Source organism: Arachis stenosperma, chromosome 5 (assembly GCF_014773155.1).
Source record: "Arachis stenosperma cultivar V10309 chromosome 5, arast.V10309.gnm1.PFL2, whole genome shotgun sequence".
In the NCBI taxonomy this organism is placed as follows: domain Eukaryota; kingdom Viridiplantae; phylum Streptophyta; class Magnoliopsida; order Fabales; family Fabaceae; genus Arachis; species Arachis stenosperma.
Window position 1 is genome coordinate 132,213,002 of NC_080381.1, and position 26,034 is coordinate 132,239,035.

The 26,034-nt window shown below is 36.1% G+C and overlaps 2 protein-coding genes across 9 annotated transcripts; one reads left to right on the forward strand and one right to left on the reverse strand.

Annotated features, from left to right (window-relative positions):
• Nucleotides 1-894: 894 nt before the first annotated feature.
• On the reverse strand, nucleotides 895-6,688 carry LOC130981431 (uncharacterized). Its single transcript, XM_057905030.1, has 7 exons — nucleotides 6,566-6,688; nucleotides 4,430-4,569; nucleotides 2,899-3,251; nucleotides 2,744-2,750; nucleotides 1,767-2,684; nucleotides 1,266-1,662; nucleotides 895-1,131 (listed from the first exon to the last, which is right to left on the reverse strand). Exons 1-7 carry the CDS (start codon nucleotides 6,686-6,688, stop codon nucleotides 895-897), a joined length of 2,175 nt encoding a protein of 724 aa, XP_057761013.1.
• LOC130980251 (small RNA degrading nuclease 5) lies at nucleotides 6,607-25,254 on the forward strand. 8 transcript variants are annotated; one of them, XM_057903924.1, is made up of 16 exons: nucleotides 6,607-7,090; nucleotides 7,614-7,693; nucleotides 8,764-8,921; nucleotides 9,440-9,496; nucleotides 9,579-9,644; nucleotides 16,358-16,488; nucleotides 16,575-16,687; nucleotides 17,579-17,707; nucleotides 19,537-19,607; nucleotides 20,793-20,852; nucleotides 21,105-21,160; nucleotides 21,914-21,974; nucleotides 22,108-22,375; nucleotides 23,049-23,230; nucleotides 23,357-23,649; nucleotides 24,897-25,254. In XM_057903924.1, exons 3-16 carry the CDS (start codon nucleotides 8,811-8,813, stop codon nucleotides 25,018-25,020), a joined length of 1,722 nt encoding a protein of 573 aa, XP_057759907.1. In that variant the 5' UTR covers nucleotides 6,607-7,090; nucleotides 7,614-7,693; nucleotides 8,764-8,810; the 3' UTR covers nucleotides 25,021-25,254. The 8 variants fall into 8 exon arrangements, with proteins under 8 accessions (XP_057759907.1, XP_057759911.1, XP_057759905.1 ...); XM_057903928.1 differs by having other exon boundaries at nucleotides 7,614-7,667; XM_057903922.1 differs by having other exon boundaries at nucleotides 6,607-7,086.
• The last annotated feature ends 780 nt before the right edge of the window (nucleotides 25,255-26,034 follow it).

Below are 26,034 nucleotides of genomic sequence, written 5' to 3' on the forward strand. Positions count from 1 at the left end.
TTTGTAGAGAATTTCGAGATTAACGTGTGACCGCTGACGGCTCGTCAATCGGAGCTCTGGATTGAAAGTGATAAAGATTTGAAATTAGAAGGGAGGGTTAGGTTTTCTAAAAGTTAATTTTCTTTTCTTCGGCGGATCTCCATGGGTGAATGGAATGAAAACTCATTTTTGGCGTTTTTATAAGTTATTGGTTAATTATTTACTAATTACCCGAAATTTAGAAAAATTCTAACTCGATTATAAATTCAATGAAATTTGATCATTTTCGGATAACAATTATATCAGATCTAAATCAAATTTAAATTGAGTCAAAATAACATGAAGAACAAAACAATGACTAAGGACAACAAGAAGATTGAAGACATGGTGTAGAGGAACTACGGTAATCAAGGTAGCGAAAATCGAGATTTTACATAGAATCAGAAAATTAATTAAAAATCGTAAAGCGTAAAATCGTAAAACGGAACGTAAGATTCTACCAATTATATAAATTTATCAATATCAATTATAGGAGTAATATAATATGATAAAATTAAATAATTTAAAAAAAATGAGAATTTAAATTTGACAAAAGTATCATAAATAATAACATAATGATAAAATAAAGATAAAGTAGCATAAATATATAATAAAATGTAACATTTGTAAAGTTCAAAGATAAAAATATAAACTAACCACAAGTCTGAAATTCAAAATAATAATATGTAACATCACAAATATAAAATAGATAACATAACATCATACTAAAAAATATAAAGACTAAAGCAATTTATTAACGTCAAGATCATCATGTGCTCCAACATTTTGATTTTCATTAGGAGGAAAGTTGAGAAGCTCATTGAAAGCATCATCATCAAAAAGAGGAATCTCCAAATCAATCAAAGGACCCCCATCTTAACCTCTATCTTCTTGAGGGGCTAAGTTTACATCATTTTGTGTGTCAAATTCTTCCATATTTTCCATCATATTTTCATCTTCCACAATCCATTCTTCATCTGAATCCAAGTCTTCAAGGCTATAATCAGCAGTATTTCTTGATGGCTTCTTCCTTGCCAATCTTGAATTAGTCATCACAAAAACAACATCATTCATTGTGCTTGTCTTCAAACGATTTCTTCTTTTCGTGTGAACCTAATAATATCAAAATTTACAAGAATTTATTTAATATATTAACATATGCTAATTAAAAAAAAAGAATTGAATAATTAACTAATTCTATAATTTAGAAAATAAATTCCTAAGTTAATATCAAATTAAAAGTTTACCATCTCAAAAGCACTCCAATTGCGCTCACATCCTGATGAACTACAAGTCAAACTCAAGACACGGATAGCAAACTTTTGAAGTTCTGGATGTTCATCTCCATAAGAATCCCACCATTGTGAGGGTGTTTTAGTTTTGAGAGCATTCTTGGCAACATCTCTACCAAAAAATTTAGCCTTACTCTTGAAATCTTCAAGTTGACTATCAATAATTGTAATGAGTGCAGGATCTCTCACAAGTATATCCAAACAATCATAAAGTCCTTTTTTAACATCATACTCAACCTTAAAATTAGGACTATAATGAATTTGTGGATTCAAATAATAGCCTGCAGCATGCAAAGGCCTAAAGAGTTGCTTGTCCCATCTTGCATCAATAATATCCCACAAAGGTTTATAACTAAAGAAAAACATACAAATAGTGAATTAGACAATTAGTTAATTAGTAAATAATTAAATGATAAAACTGAGAGAAAAATATTTACTTATTACTAGTTTTATTACCTTAGTTCAACACTTTGAAAAGCATCTTTAATCTTTTCTTTAGCACGATCAATTTCAGAATACATATATCCCATAGCTGCCTTACCCTCTGAATCCACTATACGAAGCACATGAAGAAGAGGATAAGCACCTCTCAAGCAATGGATAATGTTTCCCCAAAATGTTTTATCCAAAACAATATTTTCAATGTTTTTCCCATCTCTTGTCTTTGAGCACTTGCTTTCCTTCCATTCATCCGAGATGAACATTCTAATTATTGGATTCTTCTTCTCATTAAGACTACCCAAAGTAAGGTAGGACGTAGCAAATTGCGTCATACCTGGTCTCACCAAATCTCTTCCTTTGGTGTGCTGTTGTAAAAGGGAAATTAGAGAAGTCCTAGAATATATGTAAGTAGTTAGCTTTCTTCCTTTGGCAATGGTGTCTTTGTGAAGATCTAGCTTCTTCTCAAAATCTTCAAGCATCAAATCAATGCAATGAGCAGCACAAGGAGTCCAATAAAGATTCTTTCTCTTTTCCATTAACATTTGTCCTGCCTTTTTGTAGTTAGCTGCATTATCAGTTACAACTTGAACCACATTCTCTTCTCCCACTTCCTCTACAACTTCATCAATCATCTTGAATATCTTTTCAGCTGTTTTGCATATATCAGAAGCATTAATGGATTTCAAGAAAACAGTTCCCTTAGGACTATTCACAAGAAAGTTGAGAATAGTTCTCCTTCTTTTATCCGTCCAACCATCTGTTATAATAGTGCATCCAGTTTTTTTCCATTCAGCTTTATGTTCTTCTAATGTTAGTTTAGTTGACTCTACCTTCTTCTTCAATAATTTTCCTCTTAACTCATCATAAGAAGGTGGCTTGAATCCTAATCCATGGCGGGTAACCTTCTCAAACATGTTATTGTATTCTTCAGACCTTGCAACATTAAAGGAAATAGCATTATTGTAGATGAACGAAGCAATTTCATCACACGCCTCTTCCCTTAAGCCCTTCTTAAAAATTGAGTTGATTGTTGTTTGAGTGCTCACACCCCTTTTCTTAAAGAGACTTGCTGGTGTCTGTATTTCTTTTCCCTTTCTCTTCTCACCAACTAAGGCATCCCCTTCTTCTTCTACTCCTTCATCTTTACTTTGTATCTTTTTTTCAAATTCTCTTGTCTTCTTAACTAAATTTTTTTGCAAACCAACAACAATATCAAACATATCCTTTTTAACCTCATCAAAAACACCCATGCAAGGTTCAACATCTTTTTTTGTTCCTGCCAAATGATGTTTCAACCTATATACTCCTCCTGTCACCACCTTATCACAATACTTGTATTTTATTTTTTTGGCATCTCCATCAACCGAAATTCCATGCTTCCAAGCTTTGTCACTCCTATTTCCTGCAGTATTTTTAGCAATCTTTTTGGATACACAACCACGATCAGTTTCAACTCCAGTATTATTTTCATCATTATCCGCATTTGAAGCCATATTAAACCTAAACAAATAGAAGTACATCATTTATAATCTATGAAATCTAAAATGAGAATCACAGTAGCAATAAATTCACATTATTTTTAAAAGAAAATTCTGTAGTCCATATCAAATTCACTACACTAAAATAAATAAACTTATAAAAAAATATATAATTAACTATGTAAGCATTTAGGTTGTAGGTAGTAATTAAAAAACTTAACTAGCAAAGTTTTAAGAACCAAAAAATTAAATGAAAAATAAAGTTCCTAAATCCCAATCCAATTATGTTTCGTTGACATTTTCTATTTTTCTTATATTTGAGCACAGTATTATATATGTATTATATTGGTACTCCTTAAATAAATAAACTTATAAACAAATATATAATTAATTATGTAAGCATTTAGGTTGTAGTAGTAATTAAAAAACTTAACTAGCAAAGCTTTAAGAACAAAAAAATTAAATGAAAAACAAAGTTCCTAAATCCCAATTCAATTATGTTTCGTTGACATTTTCTACTTTTCTTATATTTGAGCTCAGTACTATATATATTATATTGGTACTCCTTATTTATATTAGAATCTTTGAGAGGCAACACAAATCAGGAGCATAACAAAATGAAAAGAACAAGCTAAAATTGGTGCATGCAAAGCGAAATTTCCTTGAACTGTCTTAATATTAATAATCCAAATCATAAATTTCTTTATCACTTCATCACTCTATCCATGGACCTCGTTGATCACTATTGGTTGTTAATGATGGTAAAAAAACTAAAACTAATTATATTTTTTAATTGTAAATTTGTAATGATGATAAATTACTAAATATGTTATTAATTTATTATGTACTTACCGGATGAAATTGCACAAGGTATCGCAGGTCTGCAGCGCACAAGCACATAACAGAGATGAATCATGCAGAGGCCACCACACTCATGGAATCAGTCTCATAAAGTTGTGTTGACAAGAACTGAGAAGACAACAAGCTAACAATAGTAGAAAAAAAGTGTAAAATCGTTGAATAAAAACCTCAAAAAAATGCAAAATACCATGGGTCAATGAGAGATTGAGAATAGTGGAAGAGTGGGAGAGAGTCGGAATTCAAAAAGAAGGGGAGAGATAAGTAACCGCTTAGGAAGTGTAACAGAAATTGAAGAGTTTTTAGTGGGGTTCGAGTTGGGCCAGCCGGGTCGTCTCAAACCCGCAAATCCTCTTCTTCTGGATTTCCTTTCCTTTGACGCGGTGGAGACGGCACGATTGCACGATTTCACGATCTTCCACGGCGATTCCATGAATTCTAGCTTCACCAGGCGCTGAAGTAGAAACGAAAACGAAGATGACCTGCGAACCCGTAACATCGTCCGTTTATACGAGTAAAGATGCGATTTTTGCTACCTTGACGGTAATAACACAATGAATAATAGAAAAAGCATACTCTAGATGCAATGAAAATGAGTGACCAAAAAGAAAAAAGACAAAAAAGAAAGAAAGAATCAGAGAAAAAGAAGATGGATGGTTTAATAGAGTTAGAGTTAAAAAGAAATTAGGTTGTGTTTGTTTTGTGTATATTTTGAAACATAGACGTAGAGACATAGATACTAAAAATATAGACATAATAAAACACAATTTTTTTAACTTGTTTAGTATCTAAGTGCAAGATAGAACATACAAATCTCAGTTTTATTAAAATTTCAATATAACCCGTATTACAAACTATTACCAGTGCTATCACTATATAGTCACTATCTCAACCAAACTACCACCATCAACAATCCGCCACAATCTCAACCAAACAATCACCATTAACAATCTAAAAATAAATAACAAATTTAATCTAACAAGTATCATTAAAAAAAATTCAATCCAACAAAATCAATACAAAATTATTTTAACAAAATTTAACCAAAATTCAAACAAACAAAAAAAATTAAATTATACAAAAAAAATCAAGCAGAAGTGAAGAAAGATGGTGATAAAGAGGAGAGGTAGAGAAACACGAATCTGTAAATAGAAGAGTAGACGAAGGCGGATTGAGAAATAGAAAGGGAGAATGGTGCGCAAATCTAAAAACACATCGAGAAAAGAGAGGAGAAAAGGGAGGAAGGAAAGGATGGGGAATAGTAGTGGAGATCTAGGTGGAAGAAAGGAAGAAAAGACGATAGTGATTTAGGTGGAAGGAAAGGAGGAGGAGAAGTGGCGGTGGACTGGTGGTACAACGGGAGGAGAGGCGTTTAGGTGGAAGGAAAGGAGGAGGAGAAGTGGCGGTGGACTGGTGGTACAACGGGAGGAGAGGCGACAGTGGCCTTTGTGGCAAGAAGAGAAGATGAGGAGTCTTTGTGTTTTAGGAGTGGAAGGGAAAAAAGAAGAGGGAGGAAGGAGAAGATAACTGAGGATATAGTTAGAAGATAAATGTTAAAAATATTGTATTTATGTCACAACATTTGTATTCTACCTCTTACTGTCATACACAGATTTTGTATCTTTGTGTGCTTTTGTGTCTTTTCATATCTTTTGAAATTTTGTGTATTTTATGTATCATTAATCAAACAATAGACATGTACCACTTTATTTATGTTTTAGATAGACACACTCACCAACTAAACGCACACTTAATTATCACATTAAGTCACCATTCACCAACATTCATTTGCCACACCAACTAACTATCTGGTTGTAGTATTTATATTGACAATGGTGGTGCTAGATCATCACTTTAATTGTTAATCTACTTTAGAAAAGGTAAAAAGACTATTGAGGTATTTGAAGTTCAATACCAGGGACTTCGATATTTCTAAGAGATTTCATGCGACTATTTAGTGCAAAAAACTTACTACTAAAGGATTTCACGGGTTATGCTAGTGCACAAAACTTAATTTTAAAGACCTTGAGAATTTTAGTCGACAAAAAAAAGACGCCGGCAGCAAGCTAGCGAAACTATGAGGAGTTAAGTGACTCTGATTACTTAGGAGTTGAAATGAGTGATGATAGGAATGTCAATGAGGTAGGACGGGGACGGAGGATGCCTCCTGCTCTCCATCTCCGCCCTCAGATTTAATTTCTGTCTCCACTCCATTCTCTGTTATGAGAGAATAATTGTCCCTATTTCCATTCTCGGTATTTTTCGCATTTTTTGTGAGACCCTATTACCCACTTCTTGAAATTTTTGACACTCCTAACTTCTAAGTGATGACTTATAAATCTCTAAGAAAAAGAGACACAGAATAAAAGTGTTGTTTAATAAATTTCTGCCTGACCGGATGATTGAGCTTTTAATTCGTGCTTGGTTTTTTTTTGATAGACCAAGTAGCATTTTACTATTTTTGCATTCGAATTTTACCCGATATAAATTACGCTGAGCCAATTTTGACCCAAATACTCTGGGTCCGAGTCGGATCTTCGAGCCAAATCGAGTTGTGCCCACTCCTAGCCACCACAGCGACCCCAATTGCAGCAGCGCCATGGCCGCATGGCCCTCGTTATACGAATGGTGGATTTCCTCTAATTCTTTTAAAAGTTGAGGGTTATTTTGGTATAATTTAAAACCCTAAATGCAACATATCAGCTCCTGAGCTTCCTCACCATCCTTCGCTCAGAAAACAGCGTGTTCCTTCCTCGCCAACCCAAAAATTTCGTCTGTCGCTTCCTCTTCCTCTCTGTGCTGCACTGCTGCGATGATGCCGGAATAACCATCGGCGGCGCGCCTGGCACCACCGTCCGGCTCCACTTCCTCTTTCTCCGTCTTCCCTCTCTTGCATTCTCTCTGCCGTTCTGTCGAACAAGAACCGAAGCCGCTGCTCGTCGTCTCTGCTCGGCGCCGCTCCTTGCCACTGGTTCCCTGTTTCTCTCTGGTTCCTTTCTGTTCGTCTGTTCCTGTTCCTTTTTTCTTTCCCCTGTTTCAATTTTTCAGTGTTATGAATCTCTCTTCTTCCATCCTTCTTTGTCTTAAACTATAAATCTCTTTGTTTCCATCTACTATTTAATGAGATTAGGAACGTTAAGTAATGTGGCACCCCACTTAATATAGTTTTATGGTTTAAAGTTTAACATAGGATTTTATTAAAAAGAGTGTTACAACTTGCAATTGATTTGTGTAGCGCACACAATTGACATTAGGAATAAAAAGTAGTTTCTTGTTGAACTTCAGGTATTGATAGTGGCTACATATGTGATTAAGAAGTATATGAACAAAGTTGAATCTGAGTTGTTTCATATCTGCACTCTATGATGACTGTTATCGATGAACACCTTATTCCACCTTGTTCTGGTGTTGAGCCTAGTGTCCTCTTTTATAAGACATGAGGGGATTTTGTTCTCTCTTTTCAATCTCTCTGATGTTTTCTGGTTGAGGAATTTGAATTTAATTGTTTTTGCTTTGTTATTTGCAGGAAGGGTCACTGTATTGGTATCCGGCCGAATTAAAGTCTGGTGATGAGAGAAAGGTGATCAGTCCAGGAAATCATATCAGGTTTCCTTTTATTCATCTGTATGCTTTGGAGGTTCTTGATGTTTGTTCCCTGCCATGCCTTATAGTGTAATTCATTCATTAAACCAGAGAAGGAAAGTGGTTAGGTCCTTATCTTTCCTAAAACAATTTACATTTATCGGTAGCAACAAAATAACAAGTGACTATTGCATGTGAGTAAGTGCTGGTTCTTCTTATATAACATGGTGCAAAGGGTCATATAGCTGAGGAGATTGGTTTTTAAAATTTTTTGAAAAGACCCTTAAAAATAACATCATTCCTACTGATTGGAAACACACTTTTTAGATTAGTCTCTCCAATATGATATTGTTTTGAATGATCTCTTCTAGTTACGTTTGATTGAAAACATGCTGAAAACAGCATCAAGTTCATGTCAGCCGTGCCTTTGGATGGTAGCTCCATTTCCTTGCTGATAGAAAACATAAAAAATTCAAGATAGATTATGTTGTTTCTTTTTCTCTCATTCAACATAACTTAATTATGGATTTAAAGGTCCTTTCTTCTACTAGATTGTTTATCATTCTAATTCTCATATTGTTTATCTTGCTTAATTGGTGGGCCCAGCTTCAATTTCTCTTGAGGATCACTATGTGAATTTTTTTTTTTTATAAATATTTTCTTATTAGTGAATGGGTGTGAAATCTATGTGCTTGTGGAAAGCTTCTTGTCAATTATTTTAGTGTTGTTCTTTCTTTTGAATCTCTTATCTCTATTAAATTATTGGTCTGGTTGAGCTTAAGATTACTTTGCAGTAAAGAATTCTTATTGAGTTTAAACTTTACACTAAAACCGGTTGTCAAAAACCAGTTCCAGATGTGAAACTATTTTTAAACCAGTTTTTTGCTTATTATGATATGAAACCGGTTATATTTTTTTGAAAACCGGTTCACATTTTTTGATCTGGTTTATTTCTTAAAACTGATTTGTGATTGGTTTGATCATCTTAAATCAGTTTGGTTTAATAACCTAAACTCAATTTCTGGATGTACATCCCTTATAATGCTGTACTGATTTCAACTCTATCTCTTCTGATCACACCCCTTTTTTTATAGCTGTCTCTGGATTCCAAAATAGTAGCCGGAAGAAACTGAGAAATAGAATGAAATCCTTGGGGTCGGGGGAGAAAAGTAAATCCCTTCATAACAAGGAAGATGATTCTACAGCTAACGGGAAATGTAGTAGCAAATTCTACGATGTCTATGGGCCCGAAGTAAGTTTTCTCTTTATATTTTCATTCTTCGCGACACTCCTCTTTGTTCTCCCCCTATTATGTCCTTCTGGTAATTTCTTTCTTGTACATTTTAGACTGTATTAAAGCAAAATTGTTTATTATAGATGCTTTCTAACATTTTTCGGAACCTTGGTTTATGAGTTGATCTTGGATTCTGTTTGATTCAAAATTGAGCGATAAACGGATAATTTTCTATGTTTCTTGTTCTGGTTGGGTGAGTTTCAATTTATTGTTAGTCACTAGTATGTTCTTCCATGATATCATATGTTATGCAGTATTAGTTCATTGTGAAAATGCTTCATTGCATGCGATGATATTGACTATCATAATATCTTGAATGCTAGCATTTTCATCGATTGATGCTTAATAGTGTTGAGGTCTGAGCTTCCTGCCCAAAACTTTTCCTTGTGGTTCTTTGGCTGTTTACTTCTTCATAGGCTTTTATTTCATTTATATATTGGTTAACAGCACTTGTTTAATGTGTTGCACTTTTGCAGGGCAAGGCAGATGTTGTTTTCAAGTCACCAGAAGATAATTCAACACTAAATCTCAATGTAGGTTGTTGCGAGCTATATGTAAGTTGATGTTTGTATTGTTAATAATTATATAATGACTATGATTGGTGTTATACAACAGGATATTCAAGGACTAATAACTTGGATGCTTGGGGAAGGATTTATGCCATCTTGGGTTTTTATAAAGGTTCAAACCATCTTCTGTTTTCCTTTTCTAGTTTCAGTAAATGTCGAGTAGAATATGAGCAAATAAATTCTGTACTGATTGTTTATTACATCATGTATTTCAGACTTTTCATCAAGATTGTTTAGCACTTTCTCTGTCTGTCTCTTTGTCTGTTTGTCTAGGGGCAGGGGTTTGGGTAGACCCTTGTGAGTTGATAGCTACTGAATATAACTAACAACTCTTAAGCAAACTTTGATTCTCTTAATGATTTAATGTGGTTTCTTATTGGGAACAAGAAGATAGGCATTATATTTTGTATAAGGATCATATTAGGAGAATGGTTAGAAACTAATTTAACTTAATGGAACAAAGGCCAAATTATCCAAATATGCTGAAATCCTTGATCCAAAGAGATCTGTTATGGTTTCTCTAGTATCCTTACTGTTAGGGCAGAATTGAGTGTAGAAGATAAGGGTAGAAGGAAAGAACAGAATAACTGAACAGAGGAAAGAATTATCGATGTGATAATTACCTCACTGACAGAATAATATTATAGATTTAAATGACAGAAAAAAAAACAAGAATAATTGACTTTCGAGAGGTCAATTCTCTCCCTCTAGATTTTCACTCCACTTATTTCCTGCCTACTAGCTTTTCCAGCCTACCTATTTATAATATCTAATCCTATAACTACTGCCTAAAGATGTGGAGTTTCAGAATTTAAAATTCAGTTTGCTACTTTTTCTCCTCTCCTTTTATAAGTATATTTAAAAGGAGTTAAATCCCTATTATCTCTCTGGTTTGTTGCAATTACCCCCCATGAAGAGCCACCTTGTCCTCAAGGTGGAAAGAGGGAAATGTTGTCTGTAATGTTGCTGCTGACTCCCAAGTATTCTCGAAATCTGGCAGTTCTTTCCATTTGATAAGGACCTCAAGATCTCCCTGATTGTTGTAGCGGCTGTCAACGGCTTGTTCAGGTTCTACCAGCAATTCCCCTTCTTCAGTGAGTGCTTCGGGTAATGGTTGAGGATGTAAGGAAGGTCCAACACTTTTCTTTAACTGGGAAATATGAAAACCGGGTGTATTCTTGCGGTGTCAGGTAATTTCAACCTGTAGGCCACTGCTCCAATCCTTTCTAGCACCTCAAAAGGACCATAAAACCTTGCACCTAACTTCTGATTTGATCTGGCTGCCAAAGATTTCATCCTATATGGCTGAAGTTTGAGATACACAAAGTCTCCTACTTCAAAAGACACATCACGTCTTTTCTTGTCTGCACTTTGTCTCATTCTGTTCTGAGCCCTATTAAGCTGAAATTGGATTTCATCTAGCATCTGATTTCGTTCCTCCAATAAGACCTTTACTTCTTCTACTGAAGATTCCATCCCTCCTCGTAATAAAGCTGGAGGTTGTCTGCCATATAAAGCTCGAAAAGGTGTCATCCGAATAAAGCCATGGTATGAGGTATTATACCAAAACTCTGCCCAAGAAAGCCAAGCTGGCCATTGTTTAGGTTTAGCACCAGTTAAGCATCGCAGGTAGGTCTCCAAGCATTTATTCACCGCCTCAGTTTGGCCGTCGGTCTGTGGGTGATAGGCCGAGGACATCTTCAAGGTAGTACCGGCCTGTTTAAAAACTTCAGTCCAGAAAGCACTCCTGAATATTTTGTCTCGATCGGAGACAATTGATGATGGAAAACCATGGAGGCGTACCACTTCCTTAATGAACAAAACAGCAACATCCTTTGCCGTAAAGGGATGTGAAAGTGGGAAGAAATGAGCATACTTAGTCATGCGATCCACCACCACAAATATCGTATCCATCTCATTGGCTTTGGGTAATCCCCCTATGAAATCCATTGAGATGTCAGCCCATACATTGGAAGGAATTGGCAGCGGTTGTAGGAGACCAGCAGGTTGCAAGGTAGAATGCTTGTTCTGCTGACAAATTTCACAGCCTTTAATAAAGTTCATCACTGCTGCCTTCATACCCTCCCAATAAAGAATAGCAGAAATCCTCTTGTAGGTTCTAAAGAAGCCCGAATGGCCTCCCAGCTTGGAGCTATGAAATTCCATCAGAATTTTTGGAATCCATTTAGAGGTTTTTGCAAGCACTAACCTCCCTTTATATTTGAGTTTGCCATTCATTAATGCAAAACCGGGTGTAGTTTCTTCCCCCACCAACAACTTCTGCATAATCCCATTTAATTTCTCATCAGTTAATACTTCAGCCTCCATATCATCCAATTCTGCTGCCATGGAAAAAGACAGGGAGGAGAAATGAAATTTCCTAGAAAGGGCATCAGCCACCCTGTTTTCTGTCCCTGCCTTATATTTAATGTCAAAATTGTATCCCAGTAACTTGGATAACCATTTCTGCTGGCCTTCTTCTGCTACACGCTGATCTAATAAAAACTTCAAGGACTGTTGATCAGTAAAAACTGTGAACTGCTGTCCCATGAGATAGTGTTTCCACTTTTGAACAGCTAGAACAATTGCCATCAACTCTCTTTCGTAGACAGATTTCTGCTGGGCTGTTTCCGAGAGTTTTTGGCTCATAAAAGCAATTGGCCGACCCTCCTGCATCAAGACAGCACCCACTCCCTTTCCGGATGCATCGGTTTCCAGCTGGAAAGGTTTTGAAAAGCATGGAATGGCTAAAACCGGAACTGAAACCATAGCTGTTTTGAGCTTTTGAAAAGCAGATTCAGCATCCTTACCCCAATTAAAAGAGTCCTTTTTGAGAAGTTGGGTGAGAGGAGCAGCAATAGTACCATACCCCTTTACAAAACGTCGATAATATCCGGTTAAGCCCAAGAAACCCCTCAAGCTGCGAATATCTTTTGGTGGAGGCCAGTCAAGCATATCTCTTAGTTTCTTAGGATCAGCCGCCACCCCTTCGGCAGAAATAACGTGGCCAAGGTACTCAATACTCGTTGCTTCAAAACAACACTTCTTTTTATTTACCAATAAACTGTGCTGCCTCAGTACCTCAAAAATATTCTGCAAATGCCTCTGTGGCTAATGAGATCCTTGCTATAAATAAGGATGTCATCGAAGAAAACTAGAGCAAATTTTCTGAGGAACGGACGAAGTACAGTGTTCATGAGAGTTTGAAAAGTGGATGGAGCGTTTGTGAGGCCAAAAGGCATTACAAGGAATTCGTAATGGCCGTCGTGGGTGCAAAAAGCTGTCTTATGAATATCCTCCTCCTTCATTCGAATTTGATGATATCCGGATTTGAGATCCAATTTGGAAAACACTGTTGCACCATCGAGCTCATCCAATAGCTCCTCTATAATAGGAATAGGAAATTTGTCCGGCACCGTGATCTTATTGAGGGCCCTATAGTCGACGCAAAACCTCCACCCACCATCCTTTTTCTTTACCAGAATTACCGGGCTCGAGAAGGGACTTGTGCTGGGCCGAATAATCCCAATCTGCAGCATTTCATCAATTAATTTTTCCATTTCTGCCTTCTGATAATGTGGATATCTATAAGGTCTAATGTTTGGAATCTCTGCACTGTCTTTTAGTACTATAGCATGATCGTGAGTTCTTTGTGGAGGAAGACCATATGGGGACTGAAAGACATCCTCAAATTGCTGCAAAATAGCCAAAGTTGATGACGAAACAGATAGTTGGGCTTCTGTAGAATCGGCAATGAACACAGGGGTTACGAGAAAGCCCTCTTCATTATTTCTCAGGGCATTTAAAGTCACTTTTGCACTATCTCGACTTCTCCCTAAAGAGGGATCACCATGCAAAGTCACCTTCTTCCCATTCAACATCCAGCTTAAGGATAAGGCATTATAATCCCCTTCAAATTTGCCCAAACTAGCAATCCACCCTGCACCCAAAACGACTTCAGAACGTCCCAATTCCATCACCAAGAAGTCCTCCACAATAGAAATTCCTTGTACCAATAATTCCACTTTTTCACAGCCACCTAACCCATGCTCTATTGCTCCATTTCCAACCTCAATTCAGAAAGGAGGCAGGTGTACCAATGGCAAACCCAGTATGGAGACAAGAGAAGATGAAATAAAATTCGCCTCAGCCCCTGGGTCAACCAACACGACCACCTCAACACCGTTTATAGTAGCTCGTACCTTCAAAGTTTGGTGTGATGTAAGTCCCCAATAACTTAGAGAAGAGAGACGAAGAGAAAGACTGTTAATGGTTACTACAGGTTCGTCCGAGGCCAAATCATTGCAACAATCCTCGGGTTGTTCATCCTCCTCCCCCAGGAGAATGAGTTGTTGATGTCTGAACTTGCATGCGTGGCCAGGATTTCACTTGTCCCCGCATCGGAAACAGAGACCTTTGCGCTGTCTCTCACTCCATTCCTCATTTGAAATCCATCGTGATGAAGGCTTTGTGATATTAGTGGTGGAAGGGGCCGAGGAAGTATTGGATTCTGTTTTACTATGAGGGATGGATGTGGGCTGTTTAGTTATTGAAGGAGATTGTGAAGTGTGCGGAGCCCAATTATTGGATCTGGCACCGCTCCAGCCCAAACGGTTAGTATTTTCATTTCGTCTTCCTCCTGGGTGCATTCCTTCTGTACGCCACGCTTCATTCCTTGACTCTAACATCATGGCCCTATCCATCAGCGGCTGGAGGTTTTCAAACTCGGCAACTCTCATCTCCGCTTTGATCGACGGTTTGAGTCCTTCATGGAACATGCACAACAAGGTATCTCCCCCCAAATGTCTATGTGCCCTAGCCGCTATCTCAAAGTCTCTCCGATACTCCATAACCGACCCATGCTGTCTCACCTGCAATAATGGTGCAAGAGGATTCGCATCTGCACCAGGCTCAAATCGTTTGAGCAAATCTTGTTTAAAACGAATCCATGAAGGGAAGGTAGATTGAGACTCCCACCATTCAAACCATGTTAAAGCTTCCCCATGAAGTGCAAGCACCGCGTACTCAAGTTTCTCTTCCACCTGAATTCTTGATATGCGAAAATAACGATCCATTCGAACCAACCATCCGCTCGCGTCCGAGCCATCAAACGAAGGAATGTCCACTCTGCGATTGAGATCGCCCCTGTTTGGAGGTGGATCTCGCTGATGCCCGCCACCCGGATCGTTGATGCGCGAGTTCCCACTGCTCGAATCCTGTTGTGGGATTCGCATTACTAATTCATCCATCCTTTGCGTCATCGTTTCCATGATTCTGTTTTGTTCAGATCGAAACTCATTCAACTGTTTCTCCAGACTCTCAACCCGATCCTCCATCGCACCTCCGCTGCGTGTGGAAACCATTCACAGGAAGAAGCCCGGATCGAACTTCTGATACCAATTGTTATGGTTTCTCTAGTATCCTTACTGTTAGGGCAGAATTGAGTGTAGAAGATAAGGGTAAAAGGAAAGAACAGAATAACTGAACAGAGGAAGGAATTATCGATGTGATAATTACCTTACTGACAGAATAATATTATAGATTTAAATGACAGAAAAAAAACAAGAATAATTGACTTTCGAGAGGTCAATTCTCTCCCTCTAGATTTTCACTCCACTTATTTCCTGCCTACTAGCTTTTCCAGCCTACCTATTTATAATATCTAATCCTATAACTACTGCCTAAAGATGTGGAATTTCAGAATTTAAAATTCAGTTTGCTACTTTTTCTCCTCTCCTTTTATAAGTATATTTAAAAGGAGTTAAATCCTTATTATCTCTCTGGTTTGTTGCAAGATCTTGCCTTTGGGCAATGCAAAAAAGATAGGCCCCCAATTTGGAATATAAACCATGCCATACATATTATTAGGGGACAAAGCAATAAGGGGCCTCTGTTTTTAAAGCATGTCATTTCTCATTAGTAGTAATCTAGTTAACAACTGTCCAGACAATAGTTTTGAGCTTCAGGGTTTAGATATCCTAATTATTTTGTCCAAGCAAAATCTGTTTCTGTTTAGAAATGATTTGAATCACTGATTGTGAGATTTACAAGAAAAGCATTAGAGTAGTTCAAATTCTAGTGAGATAGCATTGTGCTTAATATCATTTTGATGGATTCTGAAAAATTCTATTCAAGCCTTTGTTCCACATGACTTGCATTAAAATACATGATTAACCAGGAAAACAATAGAGTAAAGAGTAACTCAGCAAACGAGAGAAAGAATATACTGCACTTCTGTTACGTATTACATGAGAGGAATACTGGCTGGTACTACCCTCTATTTATAATAATTGTAAAACCATAATATTAACAAGGAAATAAAATCAGAGAATAATGATAAATTATAAATATCAATGCTAATCCTTAGAGATCATATTTGATACTATTTGATATGATATGATTCTTTGCTAATTTCTGATACTCCTTGTCAATTTTGAGCACATAGATAATATGCACCAATCTTGGAACATAAATAACTTACAGGAGATATTATTTGATATGGTGAGATACAACAACTACAACAACAACAAAGCCTTATCCTACTAGGTGGGGTCGGCTAGTAGGAAATTCTCTTTATTTCTACCAACTAGTAATCTGTATTTCAGTATTACTAAAAACATTTTTTTCCCAAACTTGTGCATTATTTGGAGTTGTCATCGTTAGTAGGAAAAGGTTCTTAGCCAACCCATCTTCTATTAAAAAATTAATTGATCACTTTTGTCTCTTTATAAAAAAAAATTGCAATAATCCGTAATTTAAGTCTGTATGGTATATCTCTTTTGTATTTTGCTAGTGTTACTGATGCAGCAGTTTCACAATTTGCAGAATAAGCCTCTTATTCCCAAAGTGGTTACGCTCTATATGCCAGGTTTGGATGCAGCTTTGTTTCTGTCACAGTCTAAAATGCTTCCCAGTTTAAAGTACTGTGGGAAACCAAGGCCAGTCCTAGCTCTTAGGTATGTTGGAAATGTATTTGCATTATATTTCCTTCAAAATTTTCTTTATCCTTACATAACTTTTCCCATTTTTCCCTTCTCGTTAGCTGTGTATCAGATAGTATGCAGACAATAGATGCACTCCTAACATGCAAGGTCAAAAGAAAGAGGGATCAAACTGGTTCAGTTAAGAGGAATTCTGCATTGTTATCTCAACAAGGTATTTACTCCTATAGATCTTCATTCCCCGGGGTCAATTATATCTTGTATTTAAGGCTTTCTACTTTATGTTGTTCAAGCAAAGTTAGGCATTGTATTTGAAGTATCTGAATTATCATCATGGCTGGAAGTTGTGAAACAGTTAATATCTGTCCCTGCATTTTTGCCTATTTATTAATCCCCCTTATCTGTACAAGAAAATTAGCATTAACGTGGAATCCTGTCTATTGAAATTTTTGTATAATTGATGAGTATTGACTGATATGAGTTGTAAAAATGAAGCCATCAATTCAAATTTCCTAGAAGAGGTTTGTTCTGGATTGTAATTTTAATACCTCTAATATTAGTGAAGGGGTAGGGAACTGTAAAAGATCATTTTCTTTACTATATTTATCTAAGTTGGCAATTCTTGGGTCCTGCCATTGTGGCCTCTTGCTAATTTGTATCGTGTTTTTTCACCTGTTCATGGTTTCATGCTGCAAATTTATGTACATGTGCTAAAGCAAATTTTTCTTCTTAGAAATGCTGTAATGTCCACAAGCATCAGAGGCTTCAGGGTAGTAAGGCATAGAAGTCAGTTTTTCGTGGTTTTGTTATGTTCTTTTTAGTTGAATTTCCATTTCTTCCTGTTACAAATTTTGGTTACCTAGATCTGTGACGAAAGTAATGTAAACTATCTCTTAGTTCACTTCCATTTGTGAATTTCTAGTGTTTCTACTCCTCGCCTATGAGATCATTTGCATCTCTATGGTTTTGTAATTTTAAAATGATTTTTTGCTGGTTAAAACAATGATTGCATCAATCACCATCATTTCAATGCAATTATGTAATTTAATAGCTAGATTAATATTAATATGATCACTATATGAAAACATGTTATATATTCATGCAGGAGGAGGCAAGCCTGGTATTGAGAATTTATCATTTATGGATCTTACGAAAGACATACCTTTCGCTATTACATATTATACGCTAACGGAGAAAGAACTGGAAGATAATGGGTATTCCATTAATCAGCCAGGTGATTTTTTATTTTTGTTCAGTGCTACCAATATGTTATCTCATGGTCATGGCCCAAGTTGTTTCACATATATTATAAGAAACATATCTTTGAAAGAAATTAGATAGTCTTAAACTTTTTGCAAACACTTTGGATAGTTTCTTAAAAGGGTAAACTACCAAAATGGTAACCCCAAAAATTATATCGTTGACACAAATAAATTTGAAACATAGAAAGGACAAGACCCCCCCCCCCCTCCCCCCCCAAACAGAAGATAGTATTAGTTTGACAAAAATGACTAACCGTCAAGGGAGCCCGTTTTGTTCATGGAAAACACTGATGTGGTAAAACATGGATGATGACATGGTAAATGTGATTGAGAACCTGACCAGACCCTGTAGAATCAGGTATTGACTAAAAACCTGTTCTTACACCTGTTCGTGCTCCCTTCTTCATTCTCCTCTTCATCACTTCCCTCTTCACATTCTCCCTTACCCCCTCCCCAAACACTACCCTGACCACCTCCTCTTTAGAACCCTTTGCCGGAAAGATGCTGCATTGCTTCTCGACATACTCTTTCTTTGTTGACACTTGACAGCAACAATGTTCACATGGAGAACCCTTCAATCTCCATCATCACCACCTCTGGTTCTGTTGCCTCTATCACCTCGCCATCGATAGTGGTGGGTTGGAGGAGCGGATGGCAGTGGTCGTGGTGGTTGTTGGAGAGGCTAGTGGTTGTGGTGTTGGTATCCGTGGTGGTGGTTTGGAGCCTGGAGGAGTCAATGTCGATTGTTGACTTTGTTGTTGACGTAGAGGCTTTGGAGTGAACAAACCAACTGTTGGCGTGCTTTCCAAATTATAAAGAATAAGAATATGGGGGCAGTTTTTTCTAATTATTTAAAACTTGATACCATGTCATAGCCATGCTTGCCATCTCAACACTAAACGTTTGCCAGGTTAGTGTCTTCCTTTATTGGAAATGGGCTTGCTCAGTCACTTGATGGTTGGGCATTTTGGTCACTATATCTTTTGGGTGAGTTTTGGCAAATTTTTGTCAGCGATATAGTCCTTCCATTACTATTTTGGTAATCTACCCTTCTTAAAAATCAGAATCAGAAAGTATTTAACTGTATTGCATGTAGGAATTGGTGTGTGTATATATATATGATATTCTTGACTGATTACAAGCTCACCACGTCTTTCTTGATCTTACACACAAGAATGAGTTGGTTAACTTGTGCTCATACAAGAACGTATTTGTTTTTTTGAAGTTTATCCAAAGCTTCCATTGCTATGGAAAATGGTTAGAAATGACACGATGAACGTTACTAGTGCATTCTGTTAAAGTTTAATCTGTGTGGCTTCATATACATTGAGCAGTCATATATATATATATATATATATATATATATATATATTCTTGACTGATTACAAGCTCACCACATCTTTCTTGATCTTACACACAAGAATGAGTTGGTTAACTTGTGCTCATACAAGAACATATTTGTTTTTTTGAAGTTTATCCAAAGCTTCCATTGATATGAAAAATGGTTAGAAATGACATGATGAACGTTACTAGTGCGTTCTGTTAAAGTTTAATCTGTGTGGCTTCATATACATTGAGCAGTCATTATTACCGTTTCTTGTTTTCTCGAAAAGTTGTTATGTATTTATCCCCGTATAAGTTATAACTGCATATATATAGTGTTGCTGGGGTATCTATGGTTCTATTGAAAGCAAGAACTCACCTATGCAATTTTACTGTACATTTATTTCTCTCTCTTTCTTTTTTTTTTTTAAAAAAAAGGTTGGCAATGATATGCTTATTGCATACTTGTATGGTACAGGTTTTCTTTCTACTTTGCCAGCTCCGTCGGGATCTTCTTTTCATGAGATCTTAGCGCTTGATTGTGAGATGGTAAGTCTATCAGTGTGGGAAAAGGAAGTGATATTGCTTTCCTGTATTCTAGTTACATTGTCATATTTATATGGCTGACTTTTATGAAAGAGTATTATATCAGTCCCTGTTGTTTATTCTCTCAATAATACTCTTCTATCAAAAGATTAAATGAATTACTTGGATTTAAGTAGGAAGGAGCTTTCTGTGCTTATGGGAAATTTTCAGTGTTACTCTGCTAGGGTTTTAAGTTGTTAATTAGGTAGTGGGATGTCAAATAAAATTTCTTTCAATTTCCCACTTTGCAGAACAGATTGATATTGTTTTTTTACTTGAAGAATGTTACATATCCTGGAGGTGTAACAGAGGAAGGAGAACCTTCTTAGGGCCCCATTACTAGAAGAGGGAAAATACCCCTTCTTCCCTTTAGCTATAGCTGAAGGAAAAAGAGTGAGAGGAAGGAGGGGCCCACTGATCTAACAGAATCGCCACATTGCAAGGATAGTGGGAAGGTTGTGCGATCCAATTATGCTTCTGTTAGTGGTGAGATAGGAGAGAGGGGATTTAACGGAGTGAGTGTGAATGAGGGAGAGCATTGAGAATTTGGAGGATAGATTCAGGTTAGGAGAGAGGCAGGGCTCTCAAATCCCTTTGCCATTGTTATTTTCTCCTTTCCTTTTCTCCGTCAAATAATACACTAAGTGGGGAGGGTGAATTCTTACTGAATCCAATCCATTTCCCCCTTTTGTCACTATTTCTATCTATTTCCCCTCTTCTATGACTGTTCCATTGTTTTTTTTTCTGTTATCTTCACACTGGTTGTTACAAAGGAGCTTGAAATTTTGGAACCTCGTTAAATATGGACATGTAGTATGAGAGAATGATAAGCTCCCAAGCATTTGAATTTAGTTATGTTATGATTCTTCTCAATTCACAGTTGCATCATTGACTGGGATTGGCCATTGCCACACTTGGGGTTTTCTCACTTACGAGGAAACGTCACACTTCTATATCGTGGCATTGGATTGGAGATAACTGAAAACCATATTAACTAAGTTTTAATGGAAATTTGAAATTTTGGAAGTCCCCAATCTATACCTAGGCAAATTAAAGTGGTTATAACATTTCTGTAACTTTGCTTGTCCCTAATATGTATTTGATTATGGACAATTGGTCTTATTTGTTTATTATTATTTTTCCTGACAGTGCATAACAACGGAGGGTTTTGAGCTGACAAGAGTTACTCTAGTGAATATCAACGGACAGGTATATTAACCAGGCTTTTTTTTATATTATTTTAATTGCTGCTGGTGCTGCTACTACTACTACCATCACCACCCTGATGCCCACCCGCCCCCACACCGCCACCACCATATAAAGGGGATTAGACAAGAATAAATTCCCCTAGTCACAATTATTCATATCCTGTTTTACTGATTAAGTCAACTGATTAGAATTATAAGTACTTACTTGCACAGATAGGCCTGTTTCCTAATATTATTACTCCTATCTTTCCAGGTTGTGATAGATAAATTGGTTAAGCCATCAAATGATATCGTTGATTACAACACAAGGTAGCTCTTGTTTGTTCTCTCAGTCAACCTGCCTAGAATGGTTAATTATATATTATTTGATTATTTTGAAACAAATAAATGAAGTTGAGCTCCCTTTGGACCAGTCTTGCAATTGAACTGGTCAAATTGATGGGCCAATTTGAGGCATTAATTTTCTGAATTCTCAAAAATTGCATGGCTCAGAATTGAACTTGGCACCAAAGGACACCCTCCCCTATCGCCAGTTGATCCATCTCATATGCTGCTCTGTTAAAAATAATATATTCTTCCTCGTTTCCTTTTTTATCAATCATTGTAGCAAATTGTTTTTTGTACAAAATATGTTTCTCTCACTTCCATATCCAAAATTTATAACTTCAATTGAATAATTGAGTATGGTTCAAAAGTGACCTAGTATTTGAATTCCTGTTTCTTCTGGTGGGAGTGATGTGGGGAATTGACATTCACCAGTTATCTATCAATTCTTATAATCTTTTGTAATCCTGTAGAGAACTAAAATGGTTACATATGGTTCAGAATATTATGTTGTTACTAAGGTTAGAAACCCCAAAACAGAGTGGGATCCTTCAGCATAATCTATAAGTAATTTTAAAAGGAAAAAAAAAAAACCTAAAAGTAGGTATTAATGTAAAAAATAATATGAAAAGAAAAATACAGCCTGGTATAAAGTTAAAAAGAAGGGTGAATTTTCTTTTTTCTGGACTTCAATTGAAATTGTCAACTGGAAGTGATAGTTTTATTTATCATGTGCAGATTTAGTGGAATAACATACGAGATGTTAGATGGGGTGACGACAACGCTGAGAGATATTCAGGTTGCGTGACTTGAATTCTCTTCAATTTAATTTAATTTAACTTGTTTTTTAGTAGGAATAAAATTTTGTAAGCATGCTGATTCTTTAAGCTGAAAATATGTTTTCCTGATTTGTTTCATATGTCCCATTGCAGAAAGAATTTCTAGAACTGGTTTACAAAGAGACTTTCCTTGTTGGACATTCTTTGGAAAATGATTTACTGGCATTGAAGATATCACATGACTTGATAATTGACACAGCGGTGTTATACAAAAATCCACGAGGAGCTTCTTATAAAACTGCTCTGCGGCATCTTGCTAAAAGATTTCTTTCAAGGGAAATACAGAATTTGGCAAGTGGACATGACAGTGTTGAAGATGCTAGAGCAACCATGGAATTGGCACTATTAAAGATCAGAAATGGCAAGTATTTCTTTCTTTTGCTGCATTGATTATTGAACTTGTATAGATAAGTGTTGAGAGATTGGAAAGCTATGCTTTATAGATAGGTCTTCTGTTTGTTTTAATTTTGTGTAGAGAACTCTTATCCTCTATTTTTTCTTGCCCCTCTCTTCTTAATGAAGTTATTCTTTTATCAAAAATAAAATAAAAAGAAAGTAAAGGATAAATAGATTTCTGACCAGTTTTCATAGAGACAAACAAGTCCTTAACCAAAATTAAATACGTATAGGTGTCTCAACAAAAAATGTGTCTACACAAAATATGTTTAGTAGCTTATTTGTCCTTTATAATAAAAAATGTGTTGAGATTAATGGATGACTTTTGTATCTTCCACTTATATTTTTAATTATTATAGGCTAACCCTGAGTTCCCAACTCAGGTTGTATCTCAATCATGCCCATACTGTTATTTACTGTTTGGTTGATCCATTTGAACAAGTTACCTTTCACAAAGAATTATTATCATTTGTATGTTTTATCAGGCTCGTAAATAAGCTTCATATTTGACAGACATATGTGATGGACAGATTTGTCTGTGTTATTATTTGTCTGTGTTCAAATTTTGAACTAGAGTGTGCTGGCTTGCTATATTGTATGACATGTGACAGGCTTTATTTGCTTAACTTTTCAACCAGGTCCCGACTTTGGTTCCCCTCCATCATTTATGCGTAAAAAGCTCCTCTCTGTTTTGAGCGAGTCTGGCAAAATATCTTCCTTGATTGATGATATATCCATTGTAAGACGATATGCCTCCGAGTCTTCTCATGCAATTCCAGTGACCTCTGATGATGAAGCACTTGCAAAGACCAACAAGGAGGTAGATGGTTATACCCATCTATATCTGCAACTGTTCTCCTTGTTAAAATTATACTTGTAGCTTCATTTTATTTTACTTTTTTAGTCTGGATATACCTAGCGTTTTCTTTATGCCTTTTTTTGTCAGGTGAAGAATGAAAAGGTACACTTTATATGGACTCAGTTTTCAGAGTTACAATCATACTTACAGAAACAAGCTGAAGATTCAGAGGACTTGAATATAAGACTTGCAGAGATGATGGCATTATTTACATGTCAGAAGAATCGTGACAATGGTAAAGGGAAGATGAGTGCACCTGCCGAACTGAAGGAAATTCTGGCACGCATGGATTCCAGAATTCGTTCTGTGTATACATCCTTGCCAACAAATGCTATGTTGATAATTTGCACCGGTCATGGAGACACAGCAGTTGTTCGCAGGTATTGATGCCTTTTTTCTTTCTTTCTTCTGCTGCTGCTGCTGCTTCTTCTTCTTCTCCCCCAACCCCCTTCTCTCAATAAATAAATAAAAGAATGCTATATTGATTGAACTATTACAATGGCCATGGGAGGAAATAAATGTTTGACCCTGCAATGATACAGCATTGTTATAGTTTCAGATATATAATTTCTTCTACTTGGTGTCCGGATGTGTGACTTTGCAAGTTTGTGTCTAGATATGCCGGAAATAAATTATTTTTTCTATAAAAGGATATGTCTGAAATATATAATGTATATGATAGAATGTTTTTATCATATCTATAGAATTTTGTTCTACTTTCTTTTTTATCACATTATGTTGCATATATATATATATATATATATATATATATATATATATATATATATATTCAGACTTTTGTTATATTAGAGAACTAAATATTGGACATTTATGACTTGAAAATTTTAGAGTAAACTATTATTTAAAACCCTCCGAAGATTCATTTTTTGACAAATCAACCCCCCAAAAAAGAAATGACATCTTGGCTCCTGATTTCAAGCCAGTTCTTTGCTAATTTGTTTAGAAAAAAATAGATTTTCTAATCCTGCAAATTTAGTGAGTTTATACTTAAGGGGATTAATTTTTGCAATTTTTATTTACACAAATGCCCAAATATTCAAAGAAAAATGGAATGAGTCTAAAAAATAAATTTTGGTTCAATTTTTTGTATGCACCTTCTTAATAGTTATCTAGGATTCTAAGAATTGGATTAGACCAGCCAAAGCTGATTTGATCGGAATATTTGGGAGCTGATCACCTGGCTAGTCTGCTGCATGCTAAAAAATTGGTGGTCAGTGAATCGGTCAAAACCTTTTGAAGCAGTTAAATGATATATTATTTTGAACTTATAAATTTACGGATTCATGACCAGTCCTGTTTTTATAACCTTGTTATTATCTAAATCTTGTCATAAAAGAATTGGTCAAATGTGGTTATTTACTACTTATGAAGAAAGAAAAAATGGTGCATTGTCATTGAGATGATCTTCAAAAATTAAATCATTTGGGGGGCTAAAATGATGGTTTATCTCAGTAGTGAGGATATGTCTTGCGGTTTGAGAATGAGAAAACAGCTAAGCAGAGAGGGAACAAACATAGTGGATTGGTACTTCCAAGTGCTGTGCAACTAATATATGTGATTTGGACATGTTAGTTGATGGTTAATTCATCGTTCTTTTTCTTTGAAGGCTGAGGAAAATGCTGGTTGAGCAGGGTGAGAGTAACTTTGGTCGAGACAAGCTTGTGGAAATTCTGGAAGAGGTTCAGGCGCGAGCTGAAGTAGCTTTGTGTTTTGTAGGTGTAAAGCACTAAGTAGAAGTAATACAATACTGATTATTCTTGATAATTTGTGAATTCCCACATTCAGATAGTCAAATGGAAAATGGAAAATGTAAAATATTGTTTAGGCAAGTTTATTGCATGATGTCTTAACCTCGTCGGGGCAAAAAAGGGAACCCTGGTTATGCAAATGATTCAAATATACATTTGCTCCCGCATTTCAAAATATAGTCACTTCTATTTATTTTGGTTCCTTGATGGTAAATATGCAGCTTTTCTTTGTAATTTTAAGAGCATAGAAATTCTTGTTTACCAAATATATAATTTCTTCTTGAAGAAAATACTTTGAAAATCTCTAGTGTTTGTTTGATTTATGGAAATATATAATTTCTTCTTGAAGAAAATACTTTAAAAAATAGAAACCGGAAATAAAAATAAAACATAGAATTGTTGGATCTCAATATATAAAAGAAGTTAACCTAATAAAAATCGAAATACGTTGACAAAAATATTCTAACAAAAATCTCTTTAAAATATGAAAGAATACAACAACAACAAAGCCTTGTCCCACTAAGTGGGGTCGACTACATGAATCAAACAACGCCATTGTGCTCTGTCATGTATCATGTCTACAGAAAGACCGTTTACATGTAGATCTCGTTTGACCACCTCACGGATGGTCTTCTTAGGTCTTCCTCTGCCTTTCGCTCTTTGTCCATCTTCCATCTCATCCACCCTCCTGACTGGATGTTCTATCGGTCTTCTTCCCACATGTCCAAACCACCTGAGACGCGATTCAACCATCTTTTCCACAACGGGTGCTACTCCAACTCTCTCCCTTATATCTTCATTCCTTATTTTATCCAATCGCGTATGACCACTCATCCATCTCAACATCTTCATCTCTGCCACACTCAGCTTATGTTCGTGCTCCCCTTTAGCCGCCCAACACTCCGTACCATACAGCATAGCCGGTCTTATAGCGGTGCGATAGAATTTACCTTTAAGTTTTAAAGGTACTTTTTTGTCGCATATAAAACCAGATGC

Coding starts and splice junctions, on each gene's coding strand:
- LOC130981431 (XM_057905030.1), bottom strand. CDS start 6,688: ATGGCGCTGCTGCAATTGGGGTCGCTGTGGTGGCTAGGAGTGGGCACA. Junction 1,663..1,766: donor TTTCAAAGTGTTGAACTAAG/GTAATAAAACTA, acceptor GTTTTTCTTTAG/TTATAAACCTTTGTGGGATA. Junction 1,132..1,265: donor ATTGGAGTGCTTTTGAGATG/GTAAACTTTTAA, acceptor TGATATTATTAG/GTTCACACGAAAAGAAGAAA.
- LOC130980251 (XM_057903924.1), top strand. CDS start 8,811: ATGAAATCCTTGGGGTCGGGGGAGAAAAGTAAATCCCTTCATAACAAG. Junction 19,608..20,792: donor TAGCGCTTGATTGTGAGATG/GTAAGTCTATCA, acceptor TTTTCCTGACAG/TGCATAACAACGGAGGGTTT. Junction 21,161..21,913: donor ATCGTTGATTACAACACAAG/GTAGCTCTTGTT, acceptor TATCATGTGCAG/ATTTAGTGGAATAACATACG.